This window comes from Cajanus cajan, chromosome 4, assembly GCF_000230855.2.
Source record: "Cajanus cajan strain Asha chromosome 4, NIPB_CcT2T_4, whole genome shotgun sequence".
In the NCBI taxonomy this organism is placed as follows: domain Eukaryota; kingdom Viridiplantae; phylum Streptophyta; class Magnoliopsida; order Fabales; family Fabaceae; genus Cajanus; species Cajanus cajan.
In genome coordinates this window covers 10,534,906-10,555,302 of record NC_138520.1, presented here as the reverse complement: position 1 = coordinate 10,555,302, position 20,397 = coordinate 10,534,906, and the positions used below count along the sequence as shown (strand labels likewise).

At 29.5% G+C, this 20,397-nt stretch overlaps 3 protein-coding genes across 7 annotated transcripts; 1 reads left to right on the top strand and 2 right to left on the bottom strand.

The window, feature by feature from the left end:
- Window positions 1–3,853: 3,853 nt before the first annotated feature.
- Window positions 3,854–5,380, bottom strand: LOC109797570 (uncharacterized). 3 transcript variants are annotated; one of them, XM_083072215.1, is made up of 3 exons: window positions 4,403–5,380; window positions 4,210–4,313; window positions 3,854–4,127 (listed from the first exon to the last, which is right to left on the bottom strand). In XM_083072215.1, the coding sequence occupies exons 1-3, from the start codon at window positions 5,084–5,086 to the stop codon at window positions 4,091–4,093; spliced, it is 825 nt and encodes a 274-aa protein (XP_082928341.1). In that variant the 5' UTR covers window positions 5,087–5,380; the 3' UTR covers window positions 3,854–4,090. The 3 variants fall into 3 exon arrangements, with proteins under 3 accessions (XP_082928341.1, XP_020213234.1, XP_020213233.1); XM_020357645.3 differs by having other exon boundaries at window positions 4,210–4,252; window positions 4,403–5,374; XM_020357644.3 differs by lacking the exon at window positions 4,210–4,313 and having other exon boundaries at window positions 4,403–5,373.
- A 6,163-nt stretch (window positions 5,381–11,543) lies between these two features.
- Window positions 11,544–14,585, top strand: LOC109797238 (uncharacterized). Its single transcript, XM_020357209.3, has 5 exons — window positions 11,544–11,745; window positions 12,585–12,707; window positions 13,700–13,770; window positions 13,881–13,967; window positions 14,072–14,585. Exons 2-5 carry the CDS (start codon window positions 12,587–12,589, stop codon window positions 14,324–14,326), a joined length of 534 nt encoding a protein of 177 aa, XP_020212798.1. The 5' UTR covers window positions 11,544–11,745; window positions 12,585–12,586; the 3' UTR covers window positions 14,327–14,585.
- Window positions 14,586–15,520: 935 nt separating this feature from the next.
- LOC109797057 (5'-adenylylsulfate reductase-like 5) lies at window positions 15,521–20,149 on the bottom strand. Of its 3 annotated transcripts, none has more exons than XM_020356955.3 (4): window positions 19,724–20,149; window positions 16,811–16,894; window positions 16,436–16,560; window positions 15,521–16,243 (listed from the first exon to the last, which is right to left on the bottom strand). In XM_020356955.3, the coding sequence occupies exons 1-4, from the start codon at window positions 19,774–19,776 to the stop codon at window positions 15,819–15,821; spliced, it is 687 nt and encodes a 228-aa protein (XP_020212544.1). In that variant the 5' UTR covers window positions 19,777–20,149; the 3' UTR covers window positions 15,521–15,818. The 3 variants fall into 3 exon arrangements, with proteins under 3 accessions (XP_020212544.1, XP_020212546.1, XP_020212547.1); XM_020356957.3 differs by having other exon boundaries at window positions 16,811–16,973; window positions 19,724–20,142; XM_020356958.3 differs by lacking the exon at window positions 16,811–16,894 and having other exon boundaries at window positions 19,724–20,146.
- Between the last annotated feature and the right edge of the window lie 248 nt (window positions 20,150–20,397).

The window sequence follows — 20,397 nt, the reverse complement described above, 5'->3', positions numbered from 1 at the left end:
GTTTTCGACTTTGTACTTTACTTAATTTTTGGTCCCTTGTAATCAGTATAGCTCGACCTGACCCCTATACTGTGATCGCTTCATACACGTGTGCCTCGACCTTGCCCACAAACAGTACCAACTAAGTTCTAGAGGAGAACAACACAACATCTACTCCAAGAGACAACTTCCCAAGGAGGGTTTTCAACAAATTGGGCTTTTAGAGCACCACAACACACTCAATCCACACAATGGGATGAGTAACTTTCAAAAACATCTCCTCTAGTCCTAAGTGGTCAACACATCTCATCAACATGGTACAACAACACATTGTTAGCAACACAACAACTCAACAATACAATTTTTCAACAAAACAACCCATATATCAACTTTACCTATCTCTACAACTTCACAACTCTATCATCTCAACATGCTTCAACAACACATCAACATTCCACACATGAAACAACATAAAACTTATAAAACAACTCCAACAACACACAACACATTCGACACTTAATAACAATTCAACACACATGTTTGCAACTCATCTTCACATTAAAAATATATCATATATTCCCATAGCACAAAACAAAGTCGCGCCCAACAAAATTTCTATTTTGCTTGGCGCGGAGCTCAACCAGAGAGCTCCAAGCTCTCTCACACCTGATGTGGAGAAAATCTTGCCCGACCCTGATCTGGTAGAGACTCCCCAAGGGAATCTCGCTTGGTGTGGTAAGTGCCACGCTTGACGTAAATTTTGCAGAGACTTACAAGGGTAATTATGCCCGACATGATAATTGCCACGCTCGACGAATTAACCCCAAGGGCATCAGGGCCCTCTCACGCCCAGCGCAAGGTGTCTCGCCCGACGCTAAGGCTTGACAAAGACTCCTCTAAAGAATAACACCCGACGTGATAAGTGCCATGCTCAATGCCATATCAGTAGAGGTCCTAAAACTCCATTTACTGATATCACACTCGGTACCACCTCTTCCATGCCCGACCCCATTCACCTAGAGACCCCAATCCCACTTCGCACCCAGTGCAACCAACTTTGCTATTAATATACTGTGTTGATTATAAGCTATGTTGTTAATATACTTTGTTGATAAGTAGTGTTGTTAATATACTTCATTGATAAGTAGTGTTGTTAATATACTGTGTTGATAAGTTGTTTTGTTAATGTACTTAATTGATAAATTATGTTATTAATATATTGTGATGTAAAGTTGTTATGTTGTGGAGTTGTGCTACAAAATGGCTATACAACTAAGTGTGTTTGAATACCAATTTGAAATCACATTCAACAGAAAAACACAGATTCTAATACAGAAAAAGTAACAGCTTATGAATGTAGCTTTTTTTCAACCCTTGTTGAGTTTAACTCAACTAGCTCCCAAACACATCCTAAGTTGATGAGTTGTATAATATGTTATTATGTTGCTGTGTGAAATATGTGAATTCTTGTATGTTGTTAAGTTGTTGAATGTTGAGTTGATAAGTTGAGCATATGATTATTGATGAGTAGTTGATGTTAATGATGTTTATATAGTTGACTATTTGCTTTTATATATGTTGATTTCTTTGTTTCAAGCTTACTCTTATTTTTCCTTGTTGTAGGACTACAATAATCATATTTGATATGGGAGTTGAGAAAGATTAGGTTGGAAGACACGCTTGGTGGATAGTCATGTTGGAACGATCATACTAGTTTATGCCTTGTTGTGCTATTCTAATACAACATGTTTTTCAAGATGCTTGATTGGCACTAGGACTTTGTGTTTGCAATATCTATAGTAGATGTACATTTGTATATATGTATAAAGCTTTGTTGTAACTTCAAAAAGAATTTTTATGTTTTTAAAGTCAAAATTGGCAGAAACTATTTTATGTTTTATATGTCCTATACACACACATACATATATACATATATACATATATATATATATATATATATATATATATATATATATATATTATATGAATGTTTAGGTATTGTTACATGATAATCATAGTTTAATAGATTCTATTTATATATTTTTTGTTTTATAATGTTGTATTATATTAAATATAGTAATTTGTCCGGTTATTACAACTCCTGAGTTGGTAAATCTTGAGTTGTTAAATAGTAACAATAAAAGATAAGCATTAATAAGCAACGGAACTAAAATAAACAAAAAATAATAATAATAAAATTAAATACAATGTATATATAAATAAGTTAATTTCAGTGTAAAATTGAAAAAGAATATTCATCGATTCAAATCATATCAACATTTTCTATAAGGTTTAAATTTTTATATTCTTTATTTTCAATATTTATATTAATATTTTTTTATTTTATGTATTAAAATATTTAAGTTTAATGTTATATGTTTTCCTTTACTTTCATAATAGCTAAAAAAAATGTCTCTAATTCCTAACATTAATTACTCTTGAAAGGATTAGTTAAAGGGCCGAATAATGAAGCATAGAACTAATATATATTATATAGTTATTATCAAAGATTCAATGTACAACGTCACATTATTCAATTATTCTCTAAAATATTACATACATTAGTTATATAAAACTCATTACTATATAAATTAATTATAAATATTATGTAATCAATTTTTTCTATTATTATAAAATAAACACACCAATGTTATCAAATTATAAAAAAGTATACAAATAATAAATATATAGACAAAATGTTTATTATATTTAATCAAAATTTATAATAAATTATACATATAAATAAATATTATGTTTGAATATATAAATTATATTTAAAATTTATATAAATAGATATTTTTAAATATATAAATTATATTTTAATTTTTGATAAATAATTTATATTATAGTACAATATTATTTTTATTTATTAATAATTTATTTTTTAAAATATTTAAATTTAATTTATAAATAATTATGATAAATAAAAATTAAATTAGATAAAAAATTAATAAAATTTTTAAAAATTCTCTTATTAAAATAAAAATACCTAAAAATATTTTTATATAAAATAAATATTTAATATATGAGAATCGATATTTGTAACTACTCTACTATTGTAAAGTTGCACACTTTCATTTTTTAAAAAAAGACACTAGAATACGAAATTTCTCATTTTTTCAAAAATATATAAAGAAAACATTAAATATGAAGGTAAAATAAGTTTAATATTTTTTTATTACTATTTTCATTCTTATATATAAGAATTAAGTATCTAAAAATAATTAATTTAATTGATAACAAAAAATTTATATTATTTTTTTAATATTTTAATCTGAAGTTATGCTTGTATTAAATATTTTTTTAATTAATACTCACATCTTTCTTATCGATTAAAGTTTGTTATATATTATTTCTATCTCATATTAATACTTTTTATTCTTTTAATTAAGTTAAATATGTATCTTTTAAAAATTTATGATTAATATATTTCAATCAAATCAAAAGAATATATTTTAATTTAAGAATAATTAATATATCAAATATTATGAATTAAATTTTATATATAAAAAAATAATTTTTTTACGAGATGATATTAAATTAAAAATTCACTGATATCATCTCTCGTGTTTTCTCTTGTAACTAATTTGTTAACTTAATGTATAAGCATTAATAATGATAGTAACTGAACTTTATCAAAGTAAATAAAAATGAATCATTAATCAGGTAATGCGTTTATCTGTATGATTTGACTTTGATCCATTAATAATTGCTGCCACATTTGCTTCATTCTGTAAAGTTGTGCCAACATCATGCTTAAAATCAAGTTCTTAAAGTCATTTTCACATCACCTAGTTGCTCTACAATTTAGATCAATTTTCTTTTGGATAAACTTTGTTATCATTCAAAAATCCAAATTCATAAAAAATACTAGTAAAAGAAATAATAAAATAGTCTTTAATTTATAGCTTACTTTATCAAGCTCAATCTTAGTTATTTTATATACAAGAAAAAAAAAAACTACATAAATCTAGAACAGAGGACTTTGCCACTACTTGTAATATCCGAAATTTCCTTAATGAATGCCTCAATCAAAGGCCACCATAGTAATCACCACAGGTTATGGTTCCTCTATTACGAGGAACACCACTCACTACTGAAATTGGTCCATTCAATTTGGTTGAATGCTGTACCACTTGCTTAATCCTCTGCAATCACAATTAAGGATCAATTCAATAATTCAATATATAAATATCTAAGCAACTGTTTAAGAATAGTAAAACTACATACTTGATGCATAAGTAAACAGATATAGTCTTGCCCCCAACTGCACCTGTTTTTAATGACATCATTCCATCAAATGGGAGAATTGGCTCTTCCATCTCAATTTTATACTAAAATACATATACAACTATTTTTTTTAAAATTAAAAAGTGACAACAAATTAAAAGAAGAAGAAGAAAAAAAAGAAGATATTGCTGACCTTGTCATCGCTATAGATCTGGAACCGAATGTTCTGAATTTTGTTCCTTTGCTGACTTCCAAAATGCAGGACACAGATTGTTGTGGCAGCAGCAACCCCAAAAGAACATATAGCTCCAACACCATTCAAGCTCCACTTCCAAAAATTAAAGCCATCACTTGAGTTTTCCACTTCTTTGTCACACTCCATTATAGTCAATTCTTTTTCAATTTTCACTTTGGAAGAGGGCATGATCTCTTGTGTCTCACCTATATCAGATGAAGGGAACAATTCCCCATCAACAGACTTTGGGGAGTCAATTTCCTTGATCTTGGAGAGAAGCTGTGAAACAGTGTTATGATCGGCTTCAAAAATCACTCCTTTGATTTTCTCAGTGGAGGTTGGTGATGGGACAAGAGTGCCCTCAACATGATCCTGATCCTTGATATTTTCTTCCACTAACCCTTCATCTTGGACATTTCCAACTTTTGGATTTAATTGAATTGGAACATGGACAATCTCTTTGAGCACCTTTTGATGAAAATCTCTGGATGTTTTGGAGGTTTTCTTTGGAAAGTAATTCATGTCAAGAACACTTCTTAGATCTGGGTTTATTTTTCCAAAGATAATTGGCTTCTGATCGGAATCTTCATTCACATCAGCATATTCATCATCATAAATGACTATCCAATCATTAGGGTCCATCCTCAGATCAAGAGTACTTAGAAGGGAAATTGGTTTATATAGAGAAATAAAGGAAAACAAAATTGGATTTTGAAAATTGGGTGTTAGATTTGTTGGATCAAAGAAGTGGCTTTTGTGAGTGCACCATTTGGGTGCTAGTTACTCTTGAAATATAAAGACTGAGATCACATACCACTGACACATGATTTGAGTGTGTGTTTATCCATTTTGAAAATGACAATTTGTGGAAGGGTGCAATGGCCTCCACTAAGCAAATTAACCTCTACGCTAGGAATTAGGAGGATTCTTCTCCTTGTTTCTTTCTTTTCGGTTTTTCTATTGGAAATTGGACTATTAAATATTAATTATGACTGTTAGGCTGTTAACTTTGCATAAAAGTCAGTTTTAAACAGTAAATGCTAAATAATGAGTAATAGGCAAGACTTGTCATCAAAAACAAGAGAGTATGGTTAAGACAACAAAAGATTCTTCTTCTTAATTTTTTTTCCTTTCTTTTCTGTATATATGATTATTATTTTGTAACGAGAGGTGATTTGATTCACTCCTAAAGAAAAGAAGAGATTCTTTAATTACTTTCAATTTTTTTAGCTTTAGATGGATATAGAAGATTGATTGTTCATGGCTTCCTAGAGTGATATGGCATTGAAGGGTTGATATATCTAGAATTGAAAAAAGAATAGAAGAAACCTCTCCCAAGTACAGCTGTTGGTGTCTATTAGTATCTCATTTATGAGACAACTCTATAAGTCATTTAGTCCAAAGTTAATTTCTTTCTATCATGTTGATAAGTAAAAGCTAATTTTAATCATAATATTATGTTTAAAATTACAAATTTAATATTAATTTTTAATTAAAAAATATAAATATCTAATTATTTATATTAACAATTTTAGTTATATTTTTTTATTTTCACACTTAATATAAATTTGGTTTATCGGTGTTAATAACTTTTAGTCATATTCTTTTTTTTAATCTCAATATGATTAAATACATTTACTGTATAAAACTTCATTGTCATTTGTTAAAATAAATTTTGTATATAATAAAGTTATTGATTTTTGTGATAGCTAATATAAGATGTTATAAAAAAATGTTTTTCAGTTGATTAATTAATTTTTTAATAAAGCATGAAATTAAATTTATTTATATATTTTATTTTATTTTATTAATTGTGTTTACGCTATATTTTTAAAGTATGTATACCTATCTTATTTTAAGTAAAATCTTTGCAATTTTTTCTATTAAAACAACAAAATAAAAGAGATACATGAGTTACAAAATATATTAAATACTTAAATTAACTGACACAAATTATTTTTTTTTATATTCAGAATTAATTAATAATCTAGTCATTATATACAATATATTGGATACAATATCAGTATGATTTTCTTTTATCTAGATCATCTTATTTGAAAATAAAGTTTAACAATATGATATTTCAGCGATACACGGTTGATACTGTTGTAATCCATGTATTGTGACTCATAATCATGCTAATTAATTAGAATAGAATAATTTAATTTAAAAAATTCATGTAATTAAATTCTAAAAATTATAAATTAAATAACAATAAATATTTTAACAAAAATTAGTAACAAAAAGATTTCATTTTCAAAAGCATCTTTTAAGAAACAATTTATATATGAAAATTGTTTTATTAAAGTTACTAATGTAATTTATAAATTTAGGAAAATCAGTAACAAAAAGATTTTAGTCTCAAAATCATCTTTAAAAACAACTTTATATATAGAAATTGTTTTGTTAAAGTTACGGTAAATGTAATTTATAAATTAAAGTGTTTATTTCAGTAATTAATTGAGCAGGTATTGTTATAACTAATAATAATTCATGATTAATAATTTTCTCATTTATGTTATAAAAAAATTTAGATACTGAAATAAATAAATAAAAATAACAATTAAATTTTGTTCTTTTTTAGTTGACAATATCATTTACACTTCCTTTATTTATATTAGCGAGATTGAGACACTTCGTGTCTTTATATGTATTTTTTGTGATATTTAAAATAATTCATCCATAAAACTAATTTTACTTTATTTCTTATATTTTGAAAATTATTTATTGATGAAGTACATATTAAATATTGTAAAATTTTAAATATTTGATTTTTTTTACTTTATGTCTTTATTTTTTTCTTTTTAATAAATATAATTTAATTTTCTATATTTATTTTATATATAACAATAGTTAAAATATATAAAAAGAAATTTACGTTGTACATAATTATATTTATAAGCATGAATTAAAGTATATATATATATATATATATATATATATATATATATATATATACTTTATGTACAATATGATGTTTTGTAATTATAAAATTTTCTTGATAAGAAGACCAAATAATGATTCTACCTTAGGATATTTTTAGCTTCCCTATAATTTATGAAAGAAAAAAAGTTTACATTGTGGTTACATAAAAAAAACTATTAATTGAACAGAAAAGAACAAAGTGTTCATGTATAAAGAGATGTCATCATAAAGAAAATGACAAATTTAAAATATAGTTAAAGTTAAACATGACTAATGAAAACCAATGTTAGTGTTTTATACTAACCATAAACATTGTGGTTAATATGTATATTACTTGGTCCTTCCTCATTATCATTTGTTCGTTGAAACCTTGGTGGTAAACTATAATCTACATGATTATATTTAAAAAAAATGAAGTGTTCATATATAAAGATAATCACAAAGAAAACCCAAAATTATAAACCTAAAAAAAAATTCTACATGACTAAACATGACTAATGTGACCAATACTTCTAGTAGTTGCATTTGGTTCATTGTCACATATTTGTTGAAACCTAGCGGTCCAAGCTAATTGTCGTACACATGTGAGTCTATGCTTTTACAATCTTGAAAAGACATGTTTGGAAAATTATTTGGATGACTTGTTGGACATGATGTGTCTATTTGATTTTCTTTTTGTTTTCTTTATTTATAATTTGTTCATTGTCTAGATAATTCTTGTTGTATTTGGTCCATGTTCCTTCAAATCCTTCTATTTCTATAGTTTTGTACCTTTCTCGTTGCTGTTTTTGTGTTTGACTATTTGAATTTTGCATGTTGTTATATAATTATCTGTCAAAAAACATTTGTTCAACAATTCTTAAATCTATAATAATATATGAAAGAAATAGTTATTCTCGTAACCATTATTCATTTTCAGAAATTATGAATAATTATATACTTAATTATTAAGAAAATAAATAAATAAATTTAATAATCACTATTAATCATTTTTAAATAAATGTTTGAACTATTAAATTATGAAAAAATAAACAAATATGACTATAAATAGTTGGAAATTAAAAAGACACAACAACTTGTGTAACTACCAACTCATGGCACACTCATTTTAAGATTTTAAGAAAATATTCAAATTACCTTTTTTCTTTTAAATCTATTTTAATTACATTAAAAGAATGCATTAAAATTTGTGTAACTACCAACTCATGACACCTTCATTTTTAGAGTTTTTTACTCAAATAATACTATTTTAAAAAAATTTTACCCAACTAGCACCGTTTACTGTTCACGTTTTAGAACCAGCCGTTCTGATTTCAGAACGGGCCGTTCTGGATTAAAAAATAACACATGACAAATGGATCAGAACGGGCTGTTCTGGATTCAAAAATTGCACATAAAAAATGGAACCAGGTCGTTCTGAAATCGAAACGGGTAGTTCTGGCCTAAAAATAAAAAAAAAATTGTTCGATTTTCACTTATCAAATACCAAGAGTGAGAAACTAACATCAAATAATTAAATTTATTAAATATTAACATTATAAATATAACTAAATAAATTTATTAAAATTCAATACAATAATAAAGATCAATGGTGGCAGAAACTGATTATGTTGTTCTGTAATGTCTATCTCTGTTTTAATCCTACTGGATTTTGGCCGACGGTTGAAAGTTTTCTTGAGTTCTGGATTTGGCCACAAAGTTAGACCAGTGGAAGTAGGCCAATAATCTTCATGTCAGAGCTCTCCAAACTGTCATTCGTATACCTTTGCAACTTATTGTAAGGTATATATGAGAGATATGTAGGTTTGATAGTCGTGATATGCATGTAAGCATAAAGCGAGTACATACGAGCAAGGGATATGAAACTTGTCGCAATCACACCACATTACATTTAGCCTTACTGTAAATCTCCTAGTGGGTCATGCGAGCAAGGGATATGAACTTTCTGGAACTTGCTGCAATCATACCACATTTCATTTAACCTTATTGTAAATTTTCCAGTGGGTCAAACTTCTCTCGGATGTTGCGTTTCTTCTAACTTTATGGCCAAATTCAGAACTTAAGAGAACTTTCAAGGATCTGCCAAAGTTCAGCAGGATTAGAATAGAGATGGACATTAGAGAATAACATAATCGTGTAAAAAATTGTTCCTATTGTCACACCCCTGGTCACACTCGAAAGACATATCCAAATATTGGTCATGAATTCAGTTTCCGCCATCATTGATTTTTATTGTTGTAATGAATTTTAATAAATTTATTTAGTTATATTTATAATGTTAATATTTAATAAATTTAATCACTTGATGGTAGTCCCTGAGTTTTGGTATTTGATAAGCGAAAATCGAAAAAAAAATAACTGAATCTGAATCTTTAGGCCAGAACGGCCCGTTCTGGATTCAGAATGGCCCGTTCTGGTTCTACTTTTTATGTGCTAATTTTGAATCCGGAACGGGCCGTTCTGATCCATTCGCCATGTGCTATTTTTTAATCTGGAACGGCCCGTTCTGAAATCAGAACGACCCATTCTGAACGTGAACAGTAAAATCGTGCTAATTGGAGAAATAAATTTGCATAGTTGTTATTTGGGTAAATTTTTTTTAAAATGGTATTATTTGAATAAAAAAATCTCATTTTTATATTCAAGAGAATATTTAAATAAATATATTTCATTAAATTAAAAAAACATGCACTATTGACAACAACTTATCTAACCATTAACTCATGGCACATTTAATTTTGTATTTTGAGACAATATTTGATTTGAATTTAAAATTATTTTAATTAAATTAAAATAATACACTATAATTTGTATAACTCTGAACAACTATTAACTTACGACACAGTCCTTTTTATATTTTAAAAAAATATTTAAATTGAATTTTCTTCCATTAAATTTATTTTAACTAAATCTATAGGTATTATAAAGAAGATAAGTATGCAATTGTTTTGATATTCATTTTTTAGTGGACCATTATACATCTCAAATGCAAAAAAAAAATTCTTATACCTTTTTAAATAATTACATGTAATCTTTGAATATTCTGTTTGTGTATAATTAGGGGTGGGCAATGGACGGGTTCGGTAGGGTTCGGGTGAAAAACGTTCAACTCATTGTAAACCGACTTTGGAAAAATGTGACCCATATCCGATCGACTGAGCTTTCGGTTTGAGGCGGTTCGGGTTGCAACGGATTCGAATTTGGGAAGGTGGGTACAATCGGGTTTGAGATTTTTTGTGGACCAAGTTATTTTAACGAAGGTGAAGCTTAAAACGGTAAAAAAATATTTTTAAAACAGTGTACAAAAATAGAATGAAGGTAACAATAGATGATGTAAGTAGATTCGTAAATAAAATATTTACAAACTAAAGAAGCAAAAACAAAAGATAACAAAATCTATAGTTGTTACATGCAAACGAAATCTAAAGTTAATTTACAAAATCTATAAGAAACCACTGTCGCACAAGTTGTACTCAAAATGAAGATAGGAAGATGGAAAAGAAAGATAAAGAAAGAAACAAAGAGAAAAATCTAAAAGTAGACTAGTGTATTGAGAAATTGAATGAGGAAGGAGAAGACAAAAGAAATATCTAAGTTATGAGAAAAAGAAAAAAAAAGTTACAAATTGATGACTATATTATACTTGAAATAAAGACTTTTGAGTTTGGACCATTGTTGTTTAGTTATACAAAAGTAATAAAAATATAAACTTATCTCATTTTTGGTTGGGCTCGGTTTTTAACGGGTTTAAAAATTTAAAACCGAACTCGCCCAATATAACCCTATAAAATCAAAATTTTAACTCGATTTACCCGTAAAACCCGCCTGAATCCACCAAAAAGTAATATTTTTTATCGGGTTTTTTGGGTTCGGTTCAAGTCTCGATTTTATGCTCACCCCTATTTTGCATATAATAACTATGAATTTTGTTATCTTTTATTTTTACTTCTTTAGTTTGTAAATGTTTCATTTGCAAATTTATTACCTTCATTCTATTTTTGTATACTATTTTAAAAATATTTTTTTATCATTTTAAACTTCACCTTCATTCAAATAACTTGCTCCACAAAAAATCTTAAATCCCATTATACCTACCCGCCCAAACTTGAATCCGTTACAACCCAAACTACCTCAAATTAAAAGTTCAGTCAGTGTCATATATAGGTTACATTTTTCTAAAATCAATTTACATGAGTTGAAGATTTTTCAGCTGAACCTGACCGAACTCGCCCGTTACCCACCAGTGACCTAGTAAGATGATTGTTATCAAGGTTAATTCATAACAATAGGGTTTCAAATTTGTTCTTCTTTCTCCCTCGTCCGCGGCTCCTTCACCAGATACCAAACCTTTGCCACTACCAACGCTTCACACTCAGGTAAAATTATTGTTCACTTTCTTCCTGGTGTTCGTTCCCTTGTTCCAACTTTGCTTTCAGATTCGCAAAGCTACTCATGGTGATATCAAGCATCGAAGGATGGTATCGTTGTATAGAAAACCTATTTGGCCATTGCAGCAAATCAACAAAACCCTCGTTTAATCTTAAACAATAGCAATTCTTCAAGGTGTTTTTGCCAAACTCATTCAATTGTTTTCATATGGCTGCTGCCAACGCACAAAATTTCGGTGAAACAAGAAGCAAATATTTGGTAGACGAAAACTGCACACAAATGCACCACGGCCTAATCCCTCAATTTTACTTTTTTTTTTCTTCTCTCATGAACAATAGACACCATAGATAACTTTCCAGCGATATGTGAAGGTTTTCTAGAGATTTCTGAACCATCTTTTTGCTTAATTCCAGGTCCTTTTTTGCATTAACTTTGAATTAGCCTCCAACTTGCAAGATTACTATACATTGCACAAGAGAGTTCATTCTTATTGTAAAATATTCACTGAATGAACATGTGGTTCTTAAAACATTAGTACGCTAAAACCAGTGGAAATCTATTATATCCCCAACCTCAGATGTCATAACTTTCCTTAAAACTTTGGTTATCTGTTTGAATTGTATCTCTGCTGCAACAAAGATTCTATTCAGAAGGGATGATAATATGTGTCACAGTGCATGTATGAAGACATGCAAGCTTTTAAGACATACTTTTGAACCTTTTTTTTTTTTTTTCATATTTGTGTTTGTAGTTTTATAATTTAATGTAGTTTTTTATTCCTAATTTTTCCCCTTCAATCTTTTTTCCCTTTCATTTTTCAATGCAGTGATGGGAAATATGTACAAGAATAGGAAACAAGCTGGTGGGCATGGACCTCCAAGAGAAAATACTGATACGCAGAAACATGAAATGGACTTAAGGAAGATTATGAAAGATGTTGAAAATTTTAGTAAGGAAGATTGTGTTGTCTTTATCTTTTTTAGTTTTTGAATCATCTTTCTGTAGATGTGGTTTTGATATTCAATTCAATAGAAGACAAGTGGATGATTATGTTCTTGCTTCTTAGTATAATATTTCATATAATTAGGTTGGATTTCTTTGGTTTGTCTGATGCATCTTGATTCTTGAATAGCTGTACAATGCATACTTGGTAGCTGAACTCGTTGATTTTTATTCATGTAGCTAGATAGATGTGATAGGAATGCTGACACTGAATTTCATAGTTTCAAAGTTTAGTGTCATATGAACAGATGCCAATGCATTGTTAAAGGAAGTTATGAATTATTATTGTATGTTTCAACTGATATGTTTATGGATTTGGAAGTTCTTGGAAGAGTTTGAAACTTTTAAAGTTCTTAATTCTGTTGGTCAAGGAATAAACTTTCATGGGTATATTATTCTCTTCCTTGTAGTTCTCCTTTTCATATAAAGTATACTTTTTTTTGTGCAAAACATAACTTATTCTTATTTGAAACTGTCTCAACCTAAACTTCTAATTTAGGATATGTGGTAATGGCTGCAACTTCTCACTGTTCTTTCATGTTCTCTTGTAAAATTTAGGGTTGCATGTAACTTTTATGTTAATTCTGCCGTTATCTATGATTATAGTTTCTTTAACCAGGATGATTTAGTGGATTGAATTGAACTGTATAGTTGATTGCCATTGGTGTTCTTGAGGGTTTTGTTGTTGGAAATATAAGAACACTACTTAGAAGTTGTTGAGTAATATGTGGGTTATAATTGGTTTTCTTTGTGTATTGAATGCATGAATGATTAGAAAAAGTTTGTTCCTTTATTTCAATATTGTGGTATTAGAGCTGAAAAATTAATGGTAACCATACATACCTAGTTCTCCTGCTTTTGTTTGCCTTTCCACTACATTCAGCAAAAATGGTAGTGCAGTTGCTTCCTATAATGGCTGCTAACTATCGTATTTTCCAGGCTACTCACATATGACATGGAAAGAACGCAAAAAGATTGAAAATAGGAATGTTGTTTCTCTTGGTGGGAAGGTGAGGACCATTGTTGATTTTCTATTTTGTTTGCCATATGCCAAAGCAAATACTATTACAAGCATGCTCATAAACAAATTTCCTATTGATTATCATTTCCCCATATGTAGCCCCCTAAGAATCAGAGATTACCTTTAAGTGTGGCACGACCAATGATGAAGAAACAACAGGAGAGGGAGCAGAAAATGCTCCAAGAGGTAATTCATTTCTATCATTCCCCGCTTTTATCCCCTCGTTATTTTTCTGTCCGTCTCTTATTGACATTATTCATACATAATATGTACAATGTTGTGGCTTTTAGCGTTTGATTCTTGGACATTTTGGGGGAAAGCTTGGTGGTAGCAGTAAAAGATCAGCTGGGAAGCACAAGCCAGAGAACAGGGGTCTGAAGTCAAGTGAAGGTCATTTTAGAAATGGCATACTCAATGTGAAGCATTTGTTAAATTCAGCACCATCAAGAGATCATGAAAGTGAAACCAGAATGTCCAATACAAGGAAAGGGAATGGTGGTAAAAAGAAACATGGTAAAAAGGGTGCCGGTAAGAAGCACCGTTGAGCACATCCTTGTGAATGAAATGTTTCGGGAAGAACATTGAGGAGTCATTTTTTAATATGTATGACCTTTATAAATCTATTATGACCCTTAGCCTTTGACAGAGTAAAATGAAATAGAATAGAAATAGACAATCATGTGACGTGTACTAGGAAATATTGATAATTATACATCTGAACAAGATCTTATCCTTGAGGCATAAGTCCCCAGACCAGATATTATCCTTGAGGTCCTATAAAAAAATGACTTATTTATGACGAAATGCCTTTTTCCTACGAAATTTTACAATACTTATTTTGAGGCTAAAAATAAACAATCCTAGAAGGAATAGTTATTTGCATAACCGTTTTTCGTGCACATAATTATTGACAATTATACTCCTAAATTTTATAAAAAAAATGTTTTAGTATATGTCATTAACCAATTTTAAATAACTACTCACACTAATTTTTTCATAACTTTAGTATTATTTTTAGTTAAAAATTCATTTGATTGTATATTAATAAAATATTTTGATAATTTAATACTATATTATTATTTTCTCCACATTTATTTATTTTATTAATAATTAATTAATTATTGATATAAAACATTAATCACTATTTATAAATTTACTTACAAAGAAAATAAATCTAAAAATAAATTTAAATAAAATTAAGTTTGTAAGATTCAACAAATCAACATCAGTTGTTTCTTACCGCATTGGATTTATTATGATCGTTAATATTCATTGCATAGAGTATAATATACTGATATAAACAGTGTTCGTGTAAGCTACGTTTTTCTTGATCTTCTAAAACTATGTCTTAGAATTTAGAATTGATATTATTTGGTTCAATTGTTTGTAGGCATCGACAGTTGCAAGCAATCCATAAACGTGATAGACATGTTAAAATAGTGAAAATTTATAAATAAATCACATACAAAAAATATAGCTGCATATATGATTCTTGTTCTCGTGGAAAAAGACTTTTGAGTTTCATTTGTTATAAGATGATTGATTTCTTAAAAATATTTTTAAATTCAAATCAAATATTGTCTAAAAATACAAAATTAAATGTGCCGTGAGTTAATGGTTAGATAAGTTGTTGTCAATAGTGCATGTTTTTTTAATTTAAGGAAATATATTTATTTAATGTGAGAATAGTGGGTGGGTGATGGTGGGTTGTATAAAAGAAAAATTATATTTAATCATAATTTGTATGAAAAAAATGGAGAATTATATTGAATAAATTATTTTTGAAACACGAATTATTAACCGGCAAAAACGAATTGGAAGGCGCAATATATAAAAGCCTCAAATCAAGTTAATTCTCTTTGAAGAGCCTCCAATGGATGGAAGCGAACAAGAAATGGGCATAATGGCAAAGGGCGTCCAAAAAGACCTCACTCCTGGGAAACTTCCTCCCCACGGGGACACTCCTGACCTTCGAGATGGTCCACGCCGTCATGTCCGTCATGGTGTTCCTCGCCATCGCTGTCTCCGACCATAGGGTCACCAATTGCATCTTCCCCGTTGCTTATATGAGTAACTAGCTGATGAGTCTCCCAGAGAAACAGAAGACAAAGATGATACCCAAACCCTGATACTCCTCGCCCTGTGATGAAAGTTCCTGGTCTTGCATTGTCCTAACTTGGTCCAAATCCTCTGCACATCATTTACACTAAGAATACGTTCCATCACTTGGCCAAAGTTTAAGTTCAAGTGAGGAACATAGCAAGTCCAGAATGCTTGGAGACCTGACTTAATCGCGGGAAATACAAAGAGAACAATCCTCAAGCAGAGAAAGAATATAGATAATGTCAAGTAAGGTTCTCTGATTAATATTTCTTGGAGGGAGAGGCCCTTCATAGTTGAATGTTCATCACTCATCAAGTTGCTTAGTTGACCAACAACAACATAGTCCCTTGCTTCTAATCCTGAGACGAGAGATGGTAAGGTCATTATCATTATCATTATCACTCCTTGAAGTTTGAAAGACTCTATGCACTATGCAAATGGCTCTTGTTTTTAACAAATTATAAACACCAAGCTATAAATCAAAATAAGGTGAAAATGATGGTCCAGAAAATTCCACTATAAATTATAAACAAGGTTAAGAATATGCTTACCAGTGTTTCTCTCATAAAATTGTACAAGGGCATTAAGATTGTTTTGACCGTGATATCTCACCCTAGATGTCTGGTTCACCAGTATGATTGCAGGTATGCTATGGATTCCATATTTTGTATATAAGCTACAGGGAAAAACACATGAACATTAAGACATTTATGAAATTTTCCAAATTGATTATGACGTATCCTAATTCTACATACAAATTAAAGTGTAGCATAACCTATAACAAAGAATCTACTTTAACATTATTTCATGGCATAGCCTTACCTAACTACTGCAACATGTATAAGTATATATGTGGCATGCTGAAAGGCAATAAAATTGACAATTATATAGAAACTACAAAGCAGAAGCAGATATAGTTTCAAAACCTTGGCAAACCAGATGATTGCTCAAGTGCGGCATGTTCTACTTGAGGAAACATGGAACTAAGAATCTCAAATTCAGGAAGTATTCTGCATGAGAAAGGACACCAGGAAGCATAGAAGAGTATAGAAACGTATTCAACCCTCTCTTTTCCAGATAAAACCCCTTCTATGAAATTCCCATCCACCCGAACAAATCAAAACAATAAGTCATTAACTAAAACACATGTCACCAGAACATGCATATCGATACAAATAAACTAAATGAATAACCAGATAAATCAGCAAAAACATAAAATCAATTATTAATCTTTGAAATAATGTAACTATTGTTTTCAATTACGAGGTTCAAAGAAGAATTAGTTTCGGGAATTTTTTTTGTTTTTTTTTGGAGTAACTATGGTATTAGTAAGAAATATTTATCGCTGACTAATCTCTGTCGGGAATCATGAGCGCACACAAGATGAGTATTCCCCTCCCAACATAGTCTATTCTCTCTACAAATCACTACCTTTAACTGTGTTCATTACCATACGAGAGATATCATGTCCATTCTAGTTCATTTAATATTTAAGCCTCAGTGAAAATTAAAGGACTCTTACTTAAGCCTCAGTGAAAATTCCAAACAGATAAAATTTAGAATGAAATTTAAATTAAACAAATTAAAATAAAATCAATATTCACGCTGCATGCAAATTGATGATTGTGATTGTTAAACCAGGAGTTAAAAGTTGTTTCAAAAAGTATCTCAGGACATGATATGAAGTAACAAATCATAATATGATAAACCTAGCTCATAATTGACATGCAGTGACATATTTTGTATGTATAGTTATTATAGGTATAGTATAGGTTTAAGTATTATAATTATATGATAAACATAATACAGCAATTTTTGGAAATTTTAGGATACGAACATACGGGTATTGTAGATTATGTTAATAATATTCAGGATAAAGTTAGATGCATGATATCAAATTACTAATACAACTACAAGTCTGATGTTCAGTTTAGTTTGTGAAAAGATCCCATTTTCTTGAATCCAATAAGAAAGCACATTCATTTAAAATTGACTAATTGGCTTTTATAATTGAAAAGTGATTACCATAATATAAATTCCCAATATTAATTTAAGGTTACAATGCCTTCTCATCATTCTTATTTAAGGTTATAAGGTCTTCTCATGATTCTCATTATTTTAGTTTTCAAGACCAACAAAAATATCGGCCGAGCAGGCTATAAAAGCAAATTATCCGGTTTCATACAATGAAAATGTCACATCAAGGATAAAGGCTGAATAAAAATATTAACCATTAAAGGAGCTATAATCTAGTTAAAAGGGAAATGAAAGTAAACATTTGAAGTCCAGTGATCAAGGTTCTTAGCTGAAACATATTTATCCATTACAACAAACAAAATCACCTAGGAAAAATATGAAAACTTCTAATACCAAGTTTGTTAACATGAGTTTCACCTGGTAAACTTAACTAATAGTGAGAAATGAACAAGCTATAGTTATATAAATGTACTCTGAATTACATCTTAGCATAAATACAAGCTTATCAGTTATCACTTATCACATTTCCAAGCATATTGAGACATTGACTTTATCGACGATATCAGTTTCTTATTTTTCACCCTCAAATTATAATCAGGAAAAAAAAAGTATCATTTATTTTCATAACTGTAAACGGCATACTGTTTTTGTTGATAGATTATGAAACAAAAGGCTCAACAATAGGAGAAACTAAGGGCTTGTTTACTCCTACTTCCATTTCCTGTTAACATTTCTATTTTAACTTTTAATTTATAAAACTATCTTGTTTTCAATCTGTTTCTTGTTTTCAAATATTAGCACAGGAAACACTGAAAACAACTTGTAAGGTTTATAAATTAAAAGTTAAAACCAAAAATAAAAACAGAAGTAAACAAGCCCTAAATTTGAGACATTATTTGGGAGTGTCTGCAGTTGCAGAGTAAATAGCTCGTTTGATATCATCAAAATGTCATGTGTTTTCACGAGGAAAGTAATTATTGTCAATCAAAAGATTTCACAGGGATTTAATTTTTCCCACAAGAGATTTTGATAATAAGTGTCTCATTTTGCATTCAGAAGATCTTCAAGGAGATAACAACATTATAGTATTTGCCAACTTAAATAAAGCATTACATGTCACATCATCTGTAAAATCCTGTAATGTTAAAACTTAAAACTGAGCCTCATCAATTCTATAATTTGTTCAATACTTTAAAATAAGTAAACTCTTTAGAAACGATCACTCCCTAGATTCTTGCGGAGGGAATCACATGGATGCATTTTTGTACAAGTAAAATCAATCAGTTAGACCTCAGTTTTCAGTCTGCTAAAAACTATAGACGTTGTTTGTTTAGAGCCTGAGATTGGACCACAGAACAAGTCCTTGGAAGGAATCAATTGAGATCCCCAATCTTAAACTCACAACACTTCTTTGACTAGCTAGCCCTGATATCTATATATATCAATATGGTCAAAACAAAAATAGACGATATTTAATTTTGTCCAAACATTTTGATGTTTTTCCTTCTATACAGTGCTAACGGAAGTTTTCTAGGACCATGACATCGCAAAGAATTCCATCATTTGATGTGAACTGGAAAAAGCAGTTCTAAGTTCTAACAAACATATGTCAACCAAATATAAAAGGAAACTATCCCTCAATATTATACCCTCAAATTTATCCATGATCACAAATTTTCGAAACACCATAAATCACAATTCACAAGCAAAGCATTGGCAATTTGGCATACAACAACATGCCATAAAATCAAATACATCATATCAACGAATGAAAACAAATTCCCAGAATCAAAATCACACAAAAGAAGAGAAGAACACGTAAAGAATGAAAATTTTGAAGGGACAGAGATAGAGTCGGGAACCTGAAGAGGAGGGTGAGGGGAGATGGCGAGGGAGCACTGAGATTGAAGATCATAGAGAAAGGTAGCAGAAGGAGAGGATGGTAGAAAAGACAAAAAGGTGATGAAGAGAAGAAGAAGAAGAAGAAGAAGCGAAGTGGCCATTGAAGGTTGAAGAAGCTAAGAAGGGTATGTTACTTTTTATTGTGTGGAGTGAACACAACACTATCACAGCAAGCACAAAGCAACGAGCGGGTTTAAAGGAATACGTGTTATGTTGGGTTTGTTTGTGCACCCGATTTTGTTGTTGCTGCTGTGTATTGTTGGGTCTCTATCATTAGGTTGAATAGTATCTGGTCATGTTGATGGTTAAGGTTAAGGTAGATGGTAATGGTGTAGTTAAGAAAATAGATAATTTGGGTTGGGTTTGCTTTGGTTTGGTGCGCTGATTCCAACAGAAGGGTCCAAGGAAGTTTGAACCTACTGTCCCAGTTACTAACTACAATATCACATAAAAGGATCTACTTTTCTTTCCTAGTTTTCAAAACCAACAAACGAAATCTTAAGAATGTTTTGCCACCTTATTAAGGTAAAACTTCACCCTTATTATTCTTACTAGTGGGTAAAAGACAATATAAACGGTTATTAAGATATTTTAAAAAATTATATCAAAAGACTTATTATTATGTAAATTTTTA